A 17372-nucleotide genomic window follows, 5' to 3' on the forward strand; every position below is an offset into this window, starting at 1 on the left:
GACAAAATACTCTCACAAGATCTTACCAATCAACATCTTTCTCTGGTTTAAGTGCGTTGAGAACTCGACTAGTGATGGAAGCTGGTGGGAGGTGGAGAAAGACTCCATGCACCTTGGGGTCATCGTTAAGCTTCAGCAACTCTTCTATTATCTACATGCAAGCAAAAATACAGAAACAGCTAAGATGTGTGAAAGTAAAGAAGCTGAGCAGCAGGAACTATGAATCACCTGCTATTAAATAAACGACTCAGCAATTCCCAGAAATATCCATTGCTTCTGAATGAATGAGGAGGGAAGACCCAGCTGAACCAAAGTAGCTGTTGAGCAGCTTCACCAACAATATATCAAGCAGCTAGGCTAAGAATTACATCATGAATGAATAAATAATTACATTAGAAGCATAAAGTTAAAAATATTGGCTAAATCACCTGAAACGTAAGCAACCATTATCACACCCAACAGAAGCCTGGCAAATCATGTACAGACTTGCTTACAAAGAATCCAAAATGTGAGTCAGTGTTACTTACTTCATCTTCACTGCAGTTCTTAGCCAAACAAATCTGAGTGACATTCAAGCCAATCTATGAAGTGACAGACATGGATAATTCAGCCCCTGAGTAAATTTCAAAAACAAATATTCACACAATGGAGTTAAAAAAAAGAAAAAGAAAAAGGGAAGACCACCTTGCCAGCTGTTTTCTTATTGATTTCCAACATACTGCCATTTTCACCAGCCTTCGAGATGGAAACAAAATCATGATTAAAACACAGAGACCAACCAGATTGTACAGCAACGTAACAGTGTCAATATAAAAAATACTCCTGAGGTCAAAGGCACATTAAGAAAAATCAAGTCATGTCCACAAAGTTTGGTCAAGTAAAGTTAAAAGGCTTTTGCTGGAGTTTATATTTTGTCTCTATGATCATCGGAACGGCGAGACATATATCCTGCCATACATTACCTGTAAAATGACTAACAGGGGCTGGATGTCAGGACTTCTTCTTTGCAGTGTTGCAATTGCCTCCTTGGTATTCTGAACTACTTCCCTGTAAATCAGCATTAAGGCACACAGCTTTACAATGGTGAAAGTCAAGCAGATTTTAAAAGCCCCAAACAGACAGCTGTATAACTGAAATATACTGTGAAATGGGTAATGAAGTATTACTCAAGAATTGTGATGAAGATTACAATTCAATTTATTGTACTGTTCCACCAGGAATATTTTATCATTGTTTTGTTTTGCTACCAAGCAAAAAATTTGCTTGCATTGTTTCAGTGTCTTAGTTTTTCCTCCTTTACATTTTCTAAATGCATATAGATTAATAAATAAATAATACATATACACACCAACTGGATTACCACAATCAATTTGAAATAAAGCGGATTTTGTTAGTTTGTGTGCCATATTAAATGTCTGTATTGGGAGTAAAAGACCGATTATCTCTGGTAACTGAGTGGGAGGGGCCTTTATAGTGACACTGACCTACATTTTACGCAGAAATGTAAACAAACTTTATCAACTATCTCAAACTGTTGGTGCAATATTCTCTCTTTTAAAAAAAAAATCACAAAAAAATAAAACTAGAAACCAACATTATGTCAGATGAAATCCCATATTTAAAACAGAGTAGTTTGTTTGTAAAACAAACTACTCTGAGTTTACAGCATATCATCTTAACTGGTAATGAATTAACTTCCCTCAATCATCCATCTATTCATTAATTTCTTCCATTAATTTTGCCCGTGTTTGCTGTATAAATTGCATGTTTAGTAACAACAGAGTGAGATTACATCATCTGGCCATAGCCTCTCTAATCATCTGAGTGCACGTGGGGAACTGGCTGTTAGCCAAACCAGAGGCGTTTGTCTCTCGAGCGAACTACAGCATAAAATAGTAACACTTTCTAAACGAAACTAAGCCAAAATATACCGAATTGAAATATAAACGTTTAATACACAACGTTTCTTACCCCACTGGTCTGCTGTACTCGGACCATTTATCCTCTTTGAGATGTTTCCCGAAGTTTGCAGTTAAAGTCGGGCTTGTTCCGCTGCTAGTAACCGTGCTAGCAGTACGAAGGGTTAACCGGCTGTTTGTCGTCCCAACCAGGAGACATCCACGCGACATGCCGCTGAATCTGCTTCCTGGACGGGAAGCACGCACTCGGACGCTACAGCAGACACTGCGAATTGTAGCCAGCTTCATGGTTACCTCTTACTTTGTTTCTGGGTCTCAGGAGGGTCCTTGACTCTCTGTTAGAGTAGCACACGAAGGAGTCTTTCCTAGAGGAAGAAAATAAGTTGAGGTAGTCTCCGGGTACTGATGGAGGTGTGGTAACTTCAGGGGCACTCGGAAGTATAAATGTCCACAGCCCTGTGCTTTCTAAAAACTCCAAATATAACAAATCTCCAATAGACCAAGTGGTGGTTTATAACAATACAACACGTGCATAGGATGCCAAGTAATTAGCGTGCAGTCTCTCAACCGCAACTCACTTTAAATGTGATAGTTTCCCTCCAAATTGCATACAATTGATTTTTTTTTTCGATCGAGCGTTTTTATGACTTCAAAGTCACTGCCTTCAGATGTTTATTATGTTAAAACAAACCTCCGAGTTTCCAAGTAAGCTCAGTACAGTCGCTTTCTATACCAATATAGAACTTTACAGCCCTTTTCGGGTTATTTAGAAAATCTGAGAGTATAGTAAACGCATCACAAAATCAGCAAACGCTCCAGTGTTAATTCAGGGAGCAAGAAACACAGACACTCGTGATTAAAATCTTAAAATCTGGTTTTTAAAAATTGCATGTATTTCGTGCTGGTGAATCATAACCAGGCTCCAAGAAGAACTTCAAAATGTAAAATAAAGAAACAATAACATGAAACAGAATATTAAATAAAATATAGAAGACAAATGGCTGAAAACTACATTTGAAATCAAACAGTGATAAATCAGGAGAGCCTTCCGCGACTGGGCCGGTGCGTGGCCGGACGATGGTCACCCTTCTCCGTTCGCGCACAGCATGTTCGTGGAGAACATGGTGCTAAATGACCTGCAGACAACCTGATTCTAGACGGTCGGTAGGTAGATAGGTCAGTCAAACTTTATAAATAGGTTACAAACCAGCGTTCTGACAACTATCCCAGCATACACCGCGCGCTTCTTCTCCTACGGGGGAAATTGAAGTCGGCGGCTGCTTACCGTAGTGGCTCAATATTGGTCCATATATAAGGCGCACCGGATTATAAGGCGCACTGTCGGATTTTGAGGAAATTGAAGGTTTTTAGATGCGTCTTAAAGTGCGGAAAGTACGGTATATAGAAACTAGACCTTCAACCCAAATAATGTATCTCTGAGACAATTCTGTGCGAATTTTATTAAAATTTGCCTTTTCAAGTTTTTAATAGAAAAGGAAAATAAATCTGCAAATCATCAGCAAAATGATTTTGATTCCAAAATACAATGAAAACAGGATGGAGACTAAAGACAGAGCCGTGAGTCACACCATAACTAAGAGGGGACATTCAATTAATCAATAATACCAATATGGATTATTAATGTTCCCATTTGACAGATAGGAATGAACCATTCCTGTGCATGCCCTCTTGATCCCAACAAATACCTTCAGACAAGTAGAACATACGTAATAGTATACACATGTTTTGCGTCCCCAATTTAAATACAAAAAAAGTATTTAAAGAGATTTATTTTTTGTTGCAGACATTGTTTTCGCAACTAATTTAATTACACTGCAGAATGTTCATTTATGATTTTAAAAGTCTACTTAATGTGTGAACAAATCCACACACAGTCGAATTCACTTTTTTTTTTTAGTCAGTGTCTTTCTATTTGTTGTTTGAGCATGCGCGGAAGAGAAGCTGGTTCTACCTGTCTGTTGGTTTTAATTTGTCTCACTGTCAGACATAGGCCCACACACAAAGAAAGCACCTTTAAAAATAATTTGGGCGTGGATGGGAAAACCTTTTTCGGATGCTTATTTCAGTCCAGGTTCTCATCTATTTCAATTCCTGAATGCCACAGATTAAAAGTAACAAACTGCGCATAAATCTGAAATGTTGAAGGAGATTTTTTATTTTTTTTAAGTTTCTTACAATCTAGATTCTTACATTTATGGTAGAGGCGTAATGGCTCTCCCAGCTCAATCACACCTTGTGCGAACACAATCACTTCAGACTAAACCGACCGGACCTCATTCTTCATGTCACATCTTTTCTGGTACGTGACGTGGCGCAATCCATCGCCCTAACGAAGCCACTGAACAATTCCAGCTTTAGGACTCCAAAGATAGCTCCATTACGCATGTGGAGCGCTTTGTTTTTTCTGTTTTTTTCTGCTCACTCTGAGCGCTCGGCCCCAGACCCGGAGATGCTGCTGAGGCGCTCCTCTCAGCCAACACCAGAGGACAAGATTTGATTTCTACGCTCAACAGGCAACAGGTAAGGCTCCTGCTTTTAGTCAAGTCACCTCTACATGAGATTAGGAGGACATTTTTTCACCTCCTTTTTCAGGAAATTGTGAATGGAGATGAAAAGATCACAAGATGTAAGTGTGCGTTGCGGTCCATTCTCGATCTTAATCAATATAGCCATATTCATACAAAAATGTATTTTGGGCATGAAACGTATCTGAGATTTATTTATTTTTTGACAAAAATATTTAGAATTTCCAAATTATTTTAGCAAAATATGCAGATTTTGGTTAATTCTGTACCATGGACTTTCAGGAAATATATTGCCTGATGGTCTGCTAAAATTTATGTTCACAAGATTCTCCTTCTTGAGAGACAAAACATGATAATCACCTAAACAAATTTTGTTCAAATAAAATGAACACAATTATTAATTATTTTGATATCTATTTTACTCATAAATAAGTTGAACAACTTCATTAGGCCAGAATCCACAAACTAAAATGTGGCACCCAGCTGGATTTTCTTTCTTTAGTTTTTGCTAGGATTGTTCTGAATGAAAAAAATAGCTTACTTCACAGATATGTCTTCTCGGTTGGAAGCAGAGGCAATACTAGATGCCCTGTAGAAGAATTTTATCTGATTTAAAAGATAATTTGATGCCCCACTTGTGTTCAAGATAAAAACTAATGCTTGGACAAAGACGTCATACATCACAAGTTGTGAGAACTAGTTTGGTCACTAGTTACGCCTTTGCCTGTTCTTTGGAGAACCTGTTAAGCCAGTGATGGGCGTTGGGTGGGTTGACTGAAGGAAGAAGGAAGACAAAAAGGACTTTTAGACACTCAGTTAAAAAAATAAATATTACTGTAAATTTACTGGATTTTCCAGTAATGTAAAATCTAGACTTTCCTTTACAGATTCGGGAATTACAGAAGGCATCGCTAAACTATAAATCTAAAGTTTGTGTTTCTGTCTTATGCCAGGTGAGTCATCTCTATTAATGTGCATAGGAGAGACAACATTCAGAGAAGGACGATCCTCTTGAAATCTCAAGGCTTCCCCTGAAATCCAGTGCAAACATGAGGGACAGACTAAGCCAACTACAGGAAATGCCCACCGCCAGTGATGAGTCGGTGGACTATCAAGAGTCCACCTTTTCTGACTCCTTCAGTAACGTCGACCTAGAAGACGAGCTGCCTCATCAGGCGATTGTGTTTGACAACAGCCCTGCTCTCAATGATGTCTTTTCTCAATCCCAGGACATACATAGAGAGATACAGCTTATCCGACTTGAGGTTAAAAGGCTCCGTGAGCAGAACTCTCGCATGCTCCAGGGCAACACTACCATGAGTACAATTAAGAAAGACTCCAATGCTATCGGAGCCGACATAAAGAAGAGGGCTGAGGGTATTCTAAATTGCCTGCACAAAATGGATGGAACAACTCACAAGTTAGAGGAAGAGCATGGTGAAAATTCTGCAATCACACGCATCGCCAGAACCCAGTACGCTTGCCTCAGCAATGGCTTTCGAGACGCAATGTTTGACTATAACGAGGCCGAGATGGCCCATCGAGAGAACTGCAAAGCCCAGATCATGAGGCAGATGGAGATAGTGGGGCGCGATGTATCAGGCGAAGATGTGGAGGAGATGATCGAGAAGGGCCAGTGGAACATCTTTAGTGACAATGTCGTGAGCGAAGGCAAAACGGCCCGATCGGCTCTGTTCCAGATTGAGAAGCGCCATCAAGAGCTCGTAGATCTGGAGAACCGAATCAAGGGAATCCATGAGATATTCCTGGACGTTGCCCTGCTGGTGGAGGAGCAGGGCCCAATGATGGACTATATCCAAACAAATGTTCAAAAAACCGATGCAGGCCTACAAGACGCCATCGTCAAGCTTAATCTAGCTAAAAAGCATAGCAACAATAACCCATTTAAGAAAATGTTTTGCAGTTGCTTCCCATGCTACAAGTAAGGACCAGAATCACATAAAATGCAATATCTTTGTTCAATACATTCCAATTATTATTGCAAAGCAATACATGTCACTGTTGTTGAAAGACAAGGAGACAAGACAAGGAGTTCAATGAAGGTCTGAAGGTAGAGCAATTAGCACAGTCATTAGTCATTTAGACTGACATATAATACATATATATACTCATGTAAAACTTGTTTCTAAATTAAATTAACAAGTATCTCAATTCCTGAAATGGACTGGTGAATTGCTCAGGATGCCCAATGGCTGCCATGACTATATATATATATATATATATATATATATATATATATATATATATATATATATATATATATATATATATAGAAAGTGTCTGCATGGTTCTCAATTCATTATTTTATTAATGGGGTGTGACAAAAATTGTTTTAAATTATTGTTGATGTAATTATTGCCATTGAGACTTTACTGGGACAAATTAGGTCGAATGCAGTGCCATTGTAAACCTCCTTGTTTAGAAGCAAAATATGTTTAAAGAATACTGACAGAAGTGTAAACAAGACTGCATCTAAAGTTTGTGCAATTCAGCCGTCCTTGATTCATTTTAGATTGTTAATTTTAAGTTACTATTCATTATAAACAACAATGTGTAATGGGTGAGATTTGACATCTTTTGGCTGCAACAGAGAATAAATGTTTATGGTACAATCATATTGTTTACCGACATTTGTTAATTACTTTTTTGTATATTTCATCCTTTCTTACCTTTTTCATAATGTGGTTTCTTATATAGAGTATTAATGTATCAAAGCTACCTAACCACTTCATGTAGCTTTAGAGATGCCTACAAATCTGAACGTTATCCATGCATAACAAACATTGCGTCTAACAAAGACCTTGCAGAAGGATTTTATCATGACATTACTTTGAGCTAAAATAATTTTTTATCCCATCATGTATGAGATTGCTGTGATGCTGATGTTCTTTATAATGTGATAAATATTTATAAATGTCATGTGCCAAATGATACCCTTTCCTGTACCTTAGGAAAACATCTTGTGTCTCCCTGAAGGGACTTCTTTTGGGCTGGGTTAAGGAGATGTTAAGCCGAGAATCCCTGTCCACTGAGCTGTGGAACGGGAAGTTCAGAGCTGAAGGTTCAGGAGACTGGTTCGTTTTAGACATGGGCCATAGATATCCAAAGTAAGCCAGTACTTTACATTTGAAATATTTCCTTCACCTTCAATGCGGAAGAGCTAATTCTGTCATAATGTGTGGTTGGTTGATTGTGGATCCAAATGCAGAACAGTGGAGAAGTGGAGCAAATGATGTAAAGGTATTTAATGAAAAACATAAGCAACAAAAAATCCCCCGGGAGCTGAGCAGGATGCAAATAAAATCAAAGGAAACAATAACTAGATAGCACAATTCAATATGAGAGACACGGAGAGGAAAGGGAAGTAACAGTAGGAACCAGCAAGGAGTTACTGAGAAAGAGGTGAAATTCTGGGAGGTTGAATTCTGAACAAAGAATTGAGCTGATGAACTAACAGGCTGCAAGTGTGAGAGGAGAAAGCAGTAGACAGCCTCAGGAGAAGGAGAAAAAGAGAAAGAGCAAGAGACACATTGGGGAGTAGGAAATAAATAAAACAAATAACTAGATATACAAAATATAATAAAACCTAGAGTCACAAAGGAAAGGACTAGACACAAGAAATAATCTTACCTACAATCACCAAAAAGGAACTGATGAAAAAATAGAAACAAGGCAGAATCAATAGAAAATAGTAAGAAACACAAATAACAACAAAGCCCAAAACAAACTCAAACAACCCAAGATCCTGACAAATTTAGCCATTTGATTTAGATCTGTTATAGCAGGAAACATACAGGTCACCAACCAATGAGGAGTGATAGTGGACACCCCCGACATGACTTTTTTTCTCCTCTCTTTCCTTACAGAGTTTGTAATTCTTACAGCGCTTTCACCACATCAGTAATATATACTAATACAACTCATTTCAGATTATTTACATAACAGCAACTCACAACAAATGTCGTCTCAAGGCACTTTTCAGATAAAAAGTCAATTCAGTTCAATCATATAGACGGCTTCTTAACTCAACAAGCCTAAACTATGCAGGCTGTTTTTCCAGTTTAAGGGAAACTTCTCAGTGTTTTGAAAAGAAAAATTACCGGCAGGTGTTCCAAATGGATTCTTTGATAAGACTGACTCTTTATTGAGTCTCATAATCACTATGTTAATGCCAGAAGCTGTCTTTGAGGAAGTTATGGTGTTTTAGTGGGAAGGCCTTGGTATGTCACCTGTGCAGGGGTGGCAGGCGGCTGCACACTGAACAGACAGCTGACTTCCTTCTCGTCAGAGTGAAAAGATGCCACAAGCTCTTCGGATGAAACAAACAAGTTAAGCTGAAAGGGGTTTTACTTACTTTTTGGATACTGTGAGACTCCAAAAACGGTAAGTTGTTTTAATTTTTTAGTTGAACAATTTCAGATTGGTTTTCTCAGTTAAATTGAAGCCACCTGTTGATATGAGGGTAGCTGTTTAGTGCAACTTAATTAATGCTCAGCAGCTTGGTGCTAACACTGTTTTGGTGTCAATAGTAAGAATGTGCTTGAGATTTTCAGCAAATATGTCAAATAGTCCACATTTTTAACCAAAGATGGTGAAAGTAATTTCCGAGAGCTCTTAATTTTGAGACGGCATTCAGCAAAACTCCAAGAACAAGATTATATTTTGAGTCAAATGAGACCATCAAAGTATTTTTAAATCAAGCCACACTTGTATAAGATATTTGTAACACACCTTCATTTATTGTCACTACCTCTGTTTTCAGTAAATTGTCTTCCTTGTTCCTGGTTTAAAAAAAGACATTCCATTGAGCCAGTCATCTGTGACTGCTTTCAATGTAACAGATAAAATGTCACTGTAATGCAAAATACAAACTTGCTATGAGGCAGACATTTTTTTGTGTGGATGTCTAAAAACATTTAGAAAGCTGTTCAAAATGCTATGTTTTAGAGAGGGACAAAAGTATGCTATGGTTAATTTCAAACCAATTTCAACTTTTAATATTTGATTTTCTATTATTCAACTGAAAAGGAAGGAAATGTCATCTAAAAAGGATCAAACAGCTGCAACAATTTGGTTACCTAACTGTGAACATCCATACTTCCAACGTATCCTAGTATTTATCTCAGACAAGAATGGAGTGAAAGACAGGATATATCACAAATAACTATGAACATCCATTAACTTATCTGCTGACCCATCTCCTGCTTCACTTTGAGCATTTATGCTTCTTATTGGAGTCTTGTCAGCCTGTTTGAAAATTTCAAAAGTTATCCAAATCTGTAAGACTGAGAGGATATCTCTTGCCCACCACCTACTTGCACAGAGATCTGCAAGTGACTCTGCAAATCTCTGTGATTTAGTGCTTGATTAGGACATTTCAAAGGTTTAATGGTCTTTAAATCCCACTTCATCTTCACCTGTCTTGTACAGAACTAAAGGGTGTTGGTCAAAAACTATTATTTAGAACTATTTATCATTTTTTCCACCTTCACAAAAAAGCAACAACAAAATAAATCTAGTTCATCTTGAAGAAAAGCAACCCCAGAGTATCATGTGCCACCGCCAATATCTATAGTAGACATGCTGTTTGAGCACTGACTTTAGGAAATGTGACCCACAAGGTTCATTTTTGGTTTCATCAGACCATAAACTAGTCTTGCATTAGATTTGGGAGAATACATGCATTTTTGTCACATGTAGAACTCAAGCTGTTCTTGACAGGCCTTCCGACAGCTATAATAGTCTAATTTTGCCCCACCAGAAAGTGACATTTTAACATTGGTTTATAAACATTTTGAACCTATTGGGCATCTTATTAGGGAGTCTGGTGCTTAGCTAATAGTTCTTTTTTTTTTATTGCGATATTTCAAATTAAAACGTTGAACTATCCTGAGGATGTCCAAAATTAATTTTACATAAGCCTCAGTTTACAATTGTTTTTGGTCTGACAATATATTTCATCCACCGTTTTAGATCCAATAACCAACATTTTCTTCATGTGGGTTCTTAGGCAAAATGCGGGACATGCTGGTGAGACTCCACACAATCAGTGAAGAGCAGGAGGACTATGGGCCGGAGCTTACTGGACTTGAATACGACGTAGACAAGAAGACTCTGACTCAAGATGCTGTCATTTTTGATTACTCTACAGAAATAGATGATATCCTGGAGGAGTCGCATTCCATACGCAAAGATATATCCATGCTTAGTTTGGAGATTCAGCGCCTGAGGATCCACAATGAGCGTTATGGCACAACTGTGGGACGTCTCACTTTTCTGAAAAGGGACTCTGACTCCATTGCGAGAGGAATCCATCATCGAGCAGAGTCTCTGCATAACCAAATACAGAACCTGGGTAAAGAGTGCAGCAGACTGGAGGAGAAAAATGGTCCCAACGTTGCAGTTACTCGCATTGCCCGTACCCAGTATGAAACGCTCATCTGTTCATTCCGTGAAGCCATGAGTGACTACCATAAGATCGAGGAAAAACAGAGAGACACATGCAGGGCAAGGTTACAGAGGCAAGCTTCCATAATGGGGGCAGAAATGAGCGAGGAAGATCTGAATGACTTGGTGGACAAAGGTGGTGAGGGCTGGACCGAGCTGTCCCAGAACCTTTGCCAGGATGGTAGCCGTTCATGCCGTTCAGCCATGGGTAACATCAAAAGCAGACATAAAGAGCTGATGGACCTGGAGGCCAGACTGAAGGAGGTCCACGAACTGTTCCTCGACATGGCCATGCTAGTAGAAGAACAGGGTTTACTTGTTGATAATATCCAACAAAATGTGTGGAAAACAGAGGAATATATTGAAGATGTAAATTTTAAATTAGTTAGGGCCAAAGTTTACAAGAAGAAGAACCCTTGTTTGCAATGTTGTCCCTGGCTACCATGCTGGAAATAAAGTGGAGCATTCTAAGACTTCAGTCTATAATGTGCAATTTATCGAACAATCAAGTTTATGAGACAGATATTTTAACCGAATAAAGAAATGGGATCAGAATGAAGTATAGTTTGCAATCATTTTAATTAATGGGAACTGCAATCTTTACAGATACTCAAATTGTTGGAATTACTTCATTATGTGCAGCTTGATATTTAATGCTTATTAGTATAGTAAAATTTCTCTATGATTACATGAATTCATCAGTGGAGGTGTGTTTGTGACATCAGATGAGTTGAGATTTTAAATGGAGAATGTTTCAGTTTGGAATAATTTTGATTTAAGATGTTTGGATTAAAATGAATTCCTGCTGTAGTGGATGTTTTCGAGTGACCCACATTTTGGCTACACAAACAGACCTGGATCACATGGGGAAGCAGTTCACATGTTTGGAAATGAGTAAGAATTGGATTCACGAGAAGAAGAGTGTTCATAATTTACACAAGACGGTGAATTACAGACTTCCTAGTGTCCATGTGCAATTCTAAGATGGACATGGTTGGGGTTTTTATAATATGAGCTTAAGAGATACTTTGTATTTCAAGTTATGTTTTTTTTTTATATTACATCCTCTAATTTTAAATCTAAGCAAAAGAATAGGGCTTAAAACATTTAATAAATAAGTTGGCAAGAAATGTAACTGAATGAATAAACACAAGTTAATGATGTCTTTCTATATACTTTAAATTTAAACTAAAGTAAAGCGTCTTGTCAAATTGAACCCACTGATTTTCTTTAAAGGAAACTTTCAGTGTTTTTGTTGGACCACAAAAATCATACATAAGAATCCTGAAGCGATAGACACATGCTGTTGTGGCTGAAAAGTGCTAAACGTGAGCAGTTAGGAACTTTAGATGATCGAGCAAAAGTAGTTTTCAGCAATGAAGTCTGCATTTATCAATGAGATAATGCAGTTACATTTGTCTAATAGCTTCACAATGTAGCAGTAAAAGGACTCCATGAATAAAACAAGCACATTTTCACAATCACTAACGGCATGGAGCTGCATATCAGGTCACGGACCGGAGTAGAAATCCCTCATTGCCTTGCAATAACTGCACCAGCACTTTTAGATGCTTCCACATTCTATCAACCCAATCAGTTTTAATGATGGAGCATTTTTGAGGATAATAATCAGTCTTGGTACTGAAGCAAAAAGCATTAGATTGTTTCTTTGGGAAAGTAAAATTAACCCAATGACATGGCAAGGAAGTAGTCTGTATTTCAATCCAACCGTACAGTTATAGCAGTAATTGAAAAAGAAACGATCCTCCCTGCAAAGCTGATCATCAGCCACTGATAATGTTTTTCTTAATGAAATCGATACCTCACAGAACTCAAGCTGTCCTAAATAAATAAATAATAATAAAAAAGGAACAACAAAGTACTAATTGTGTTTTTCATTCATTGTCCTTAAACTGTCATGCTCCCTTGAGATTAATTACAAAAACCTAATTTAAACTTCTTGAAATTATATTAAGCAGTGTCACAATGTTCAGCTGTAAACTCTTTATGTAGTGGCTTGTTTTGTTGGCTGAAGTAAAGCAACTAACATGACATTCTCCAAGAGTGATTCACTAACTACATTCGCCAGGGAGTTGATGTCACTATAGCAGGTGTGTCCCAGGTTACTTTTAGAACAAATGGTTACGAGAATTGGCCGCCTTTAGTGGTTGACTTGTGAGGACTACAGAAGACTTTAAGAAGGTATTGTCTCTGAAGCTGAAAGAGTTTCTTATGAGAAAAAGATAATACTGTATTTAAATTGTAATATTGTGCTTATGCATTTTAAAATAAAATCAGATTTATTTCTGAAATTGGCTCCTAGCTTGTAGAACTATTACAGGATGATTTTTGCTTGATGCAACTAATCATTTTAAGGACTGATGGTTTTACTTTTCTAGAACCTGAGGCATGTTCAAAAAGTTGAAAACTCTGACAGTTTTTCTTTTATGAAAGCATCGTTTCGGGATCAATGTGAACATACCAGGTGTGAAGTCTTTTCTAGAAGTAGAGGCCGGCTAAGCTTTTCTAGAATTGAAGGCTTGTATAACTCATTGTGTGATGTCTTTTGTAAAAGTAGTGGCATACAAACACATAGCGATAAAGAGGTAGGTTTAGAATTGTCTACTAGAATCTTTGCCTTGCTAATTAGGCAGTAGCTTCTCATATGCAAATATTCTTTTGTTCAGGCTTTCTTGAAGCAACTTGACTCTTCATCAAATTTTACACAGTCTATGATTATTTCAAGAGTATTCAAGAATTATAATCGGTTTAATTCTTTGTGTTCTGTTTAAAAATGAATCTGTTTTACTACTTTATTCACTTTTTTCGTTAGGCCTATGCATTGAAATCTGATCCCTGTACAGGTCACTCTATATGTGCCTGATCTGTAGTACTACTCTTTAGAATGTGCAAATTACATGATTTCTAATCGTAGTTTAGCTTTTTTTTATGATTTATATAAAACAATTATTTAGATATACAGGGGTGAAGGGTACGAGCTATTTTCTTTACGGAACAGAGTGGACGAAATGACTGACAACGTGTGGGTAGGAGTGGTCAAAGTTGTTTTTTTTTTCACACTTCAAAACTTGATGTGGGACGTCATTTTTAATAGCTGAGAATGGACATATAAGATGCGAGCACAGAAGACTGGAACAGGCAAACCAGGTCTAGAATCTTCGAGAGTGAGAATATTAACAACTTGTAACTTTCGTGAATCTCAAACTCCATTTTGCGCCTCCGTCTTGTTTGCTTTGCGATTTTACGTGGTTATAACTGAAATAGTACACTGTTTATATTAAACGAAGCAAATTTATTTCTGGTGTTCGCTCGTCAAAGTACCGGGTTGAAACTTTTGCTTTCAGTTAACGCCATGCTAACGTCATTAGCAGCGCTTTTTCGTAGAATGTCAACAATTACCAGCAATGCGTGTATTATTTGAGCATGACGAAATTATTTTGAATTTTGAAGCATTTCATTGTATCCCACTATTGCAATGAACGACACAGCCTGCCAATGTAAGTGTTGAGGTGTTGTCGTAGGTGCTGACTGCATAGCACTCAGATTAGCTTTCTGCTAGCTGCTAGTACCCCGCGAAATAGATGCATTGTCGTGATGCATTATATGTACGTTGATAATATGAAAACACAAACCACAAAGTAAATAATCGAAAAACAAACAAACAAACAATAAATATAAAAATAAGTTGAAAACGCTGACAGTTTTCTTTTATGAAAGCATCGTTTCGGGATCAATGTGAACGTACCAGGATGGCCGAGTGGTTAAGGCGTTGGACTTAAGATCCAATGGACATATGTCCGCGTGGGTTCGAACCCCACTCCTGGTAGCATGTATTTTGTTGACGATTCAATAAAAGTTTCCATTTGGCGTTCTTTAGAAGCAAACACATTTCTTACGCATATTTGAACGGCAACGTTTGTCCTCAGTCTGTGGATAACTTTGAACGCGGGGCACAACAGAAAGAGAAAGGGAAAAGGCACGTCTCTTTTCTATGAATTATAAGTCTTTCCTTTTGTCTTATTAAGCAAATACCCGTATGAAAATTTAAAAGTAATTGTTTCATTTTACTAGGTAATGATCTATATCAACATAAAACCTTTTTTATGATTTTTATTATTATATTACAACATTTGTGAGTTTGATGGAATGCAACATAATAGTAAAATTTATTATTTTAAATTATACATCCAATGTAATATGTATGGATGTCCCTTCACCTCGTTTCAGTGCCTTTTGTGTTTTCAAAGTATTAATCTACGTATTCTTTTTAATCCATATGTTTTAGGTGGTGCGCCATTTAGACAGAAGAGGGCGCTCTAAGACCCTGTTGTGATTTGAGGGCTGGACCTGCTGGAGTCCTACACTCATAACCCTGCAATTAGACTGGCAGTGGTGGGACAAATTTGGGAAATAGTGATGGATGAACAACAGGAAGGTTTTACTTACAAATAACTGCTGCACAACACTCGCCTTAGCTCAAGAGTCATTCATATAAAGAGGGGTTTGTGGATTAATATCACACAGTGACCACAAACATCACATCTAAAAATTTATAGATTATTTGGAAATATGTCTTGAAACTCGTCGGTGGGCATTAACACTTGTGTGTCTTTGCATTCCTTGCTGAGGAAATATCTTGTCACTTGACAGGTTTTGGGGGTTCACAAGTGTGCTTATTTGTGAATCTGAACTTCTGCTTTGAGCTGAGTGATGGATCAACCACAAAGGAACCATGAACACTAAGAAGAGGGAGGGAGAATAATCAACATCTCTGCTCATAAATTTCTTCCATACTTTATTATTTGGTCCACAGGTATTCCAATGGATGATGTGTATGGATGTTACTATAGTAATAGAAGCACAGGTTCTATGTCTTCAAAACATTATGTTTTGCAATTCTATAAATGTCTAGGAAAATTTTCTTATTTCCTTATTTATTGTCTGGTGTCCAGATGTTTTGCTTGACTCCTAAATTTAAATTGAATATAATTTTGAATAAAGCTGGTTTTACATTTTACATTTTAATAGTATTTGTATTAAAATTCATTAGAATGCATTAAAAACATAATTTTAAAATGATCAAAAATTACAATAAGTTATTTGGTTAAAAATCTGTTAAACCTATATATCTATATATCTATCTATCTATCTATCTATCTATCTATCTATCTATCTATCTATCTATCTATCTATCTATCTATCTATCTATCTATCTATCTATCTATCTATCTATCTATCTATATATATATATATATATATATATATATATATATATATATATATATATATATATATATATATATATATATATATATATATATATATATATATATATATATATATATATATATATATCTATATAGATAGATATATATATCTATCTATAAGATAGATATATAGATAGATATATATCTATATATATATCTATATATAGATATATATCTATATCTATATATAGATATATAGATAGATATAGATATATCTATCTATATCTATCTATATAGATAGATATAGATAGATATCTATATCTATATATATATAGATATAGATAGATAGATATATCTATCTATATATATAGATATATATCTATATATAGATATAGATATCTATCTATATCTATCTATATCTATCTATATCTATATAGATAGATATAGATAGATATATATAGATATATATATAGATATATATCTATATATATATCTATATATAGATATATATATATATATATATATATATATATATATATATATATATATATATATATATATATATATATATATATATATATATATATATATATATATATATATATATATATTATATATATATATATATATATATATATATATATATATATATATATATATATATATATATATATATATATATAGAGAGAGAGAGAGAGAGAGAGAGAGAGAGAGAGAGAGAGAGAGAGAGAGAGAGATAGATAGATAGATAGATAGATAGATAGATAGATAGATAGATAGATAGATAGATAGATATAATGGCATGTTGTCAGTTTAACTGCTTGTGAATGATTTACACATTTCATTAATTTTGTATTTTTGCAAATAACCAAAATATGTATTTATTCAGTATACAAAATTCACATCGTTTTTGTTTTAGAATTTTCTAAAAAAAATTGTATACAATTATTTATGTAGTTATGCATTTGTTGAATGAACCGGTTCCGTATTCACATATGACTTTTCGTATAGTGTTTTTTTTTTTCTAATGAAGGGGGATTTCTGGTGGGAGTCGCCGGTTTTGGTGGTGTTACGTCACGTGACGGTCACCGCGCCATGTTTCCATCTCCCAGCCAGGAAAACTTTTACAGGCAAGGGAACAGCCAGAGGCGGTTGTTAAAAAAAGGCACGTTACATAAATACTTCCGGTTAAGTTCTTCAAAATAAAGGTT

The 17372-nt window shown here is 36.1% G+C and overlaps 3 protein-coding genes and 1 non-coding gene across 7 annotated transcripts in view; 3 read left to right on the forward strand and 1 right to left on the reverse strand.

Annotated features, from left to right (window-relative positions):
• The window catches only part of mthfd1l (methylenetetrahydrofolate dehydrogenase (NADP+ dependent) 1 like), a 35144-nt gene extending 29934 nt beyond the window's left edge, over positions 1–5210 (reverse strand). For 2 of the 3 annotated variants that reach the window (XM_008397705.2, XM_081602769.1), the window contains exons 1-5: positions 1972–2548; positions 963–1047; positions 685–735; positions 528–581; positions 27–151 (exon numbers count right to left, since the gene is read on the reverse strand). In XM_008397705.2, the coding sequence (XP_008395927.2) occupies positions 27–151; positions 528–581; positions 685–735; positions 963–1047; positions 1972–2207 (551 nt within the window). In that variant the 5' untranslated portion in view covers positions 2208–2548. Of the gene's footprint in view, positions 1–26; positions 152–527; positions 582–684; positions 736–962; positions 1048–1971; positions 2549–5006 lie in introns of those variants that run through there. The other variant, XM_081602770.1, reaches the window with a different exon arrangement.
• On the forward strand, positions 3878–7101 carry LOC103457516 (syntaxin-11-like). 2 transcript variants are annotated; one of them, XM_008397703.3, is made up of 2 exons: positions 3878–4460; positions 5419–7101. In XM_008397703.3, the coding sequence occupies exon 2, from the start codon at positions 5515–5517 to the stop codon at positions 6409–6411; it is 897 nt and encodes a 298-aa protein (XP_008395925.2). In that variant the 5' UTR covers positions 3878–4460; positions 5419–5514; the 3' UTR covers positions 6412–7101. The 2 variants fall into 2 exon arrangements, with proteins under 2 accessions (XP_008395925.2, XP_081458897.1); XM_081602771.1 differs by having other exon boundaries at positions 4455–4566.
• Positions 7102–10501: 3400 nt separating this feature from the next.
• LOC103457514 (syntaxin-11-like) lies at positions 10502–13453 on the forward strand. Its single transcript, XM_008397701.2, has 2 exons — positions 10502–11230; positions 13388–13453. The coding sequence occupies exons 1-2, from the start codon at positions 10502–10504 to the stop codon at positions 13451–13453; spliced, it is 795 nt and encodes a 264-aa protein (XP_008395923.2).
• Positions 13454–14697: 1244 nt separating this feature from the next.
• On the forward strand, positions 14698–14780 carry trnal-uaa (transfer RNA leucine (anticodon UAA)). The gene has a single exon. It is a non-coding gene; the product is annotated as a tRNA-Leu (tRNA).
• Positions 14781–17372: the final 2592 nt, after the last annotated feature.

Source organism: Poecilia reticulata, chromosome 21 (genome assembly GCF_904066995.2).
Source record: "Poecilia reticulata chromosome 21, P_reticulata-male-v2, whole genome shotgun sequence".
Taxonomy (NCBI): Eukaryota; Metazoa; Chordata; class Actinopteri; order Cyprinodontiformes; family Poeciliidae; genus Poecilia; species Poecilia reticulata.

Excerpts from the sequence above, each read along its gene's own strand:
- LOC103457514 (XM_008397701.2), top strand. The coding sequence starts at position 10,502 with ATGCGGGACATGCTGGTGAGACTCCACACAATCAGTGAAGAGCAGGAG. Across the intron at positions 11,231-13,387 it reads TCCTCGACATGGCCATGCTA|CATCGTTTCGGGATCAATGT; the intron begins GTAGAAGAACAG and ends CTTTTATGAAAG.
- LOC103457516 (XM_008397703.3), top strand. The coding sequence starts at position 5,515 with ATGAGGGACAGACTAAGCCAACTACAGGAAATGCCCACCGCCAGTGAT.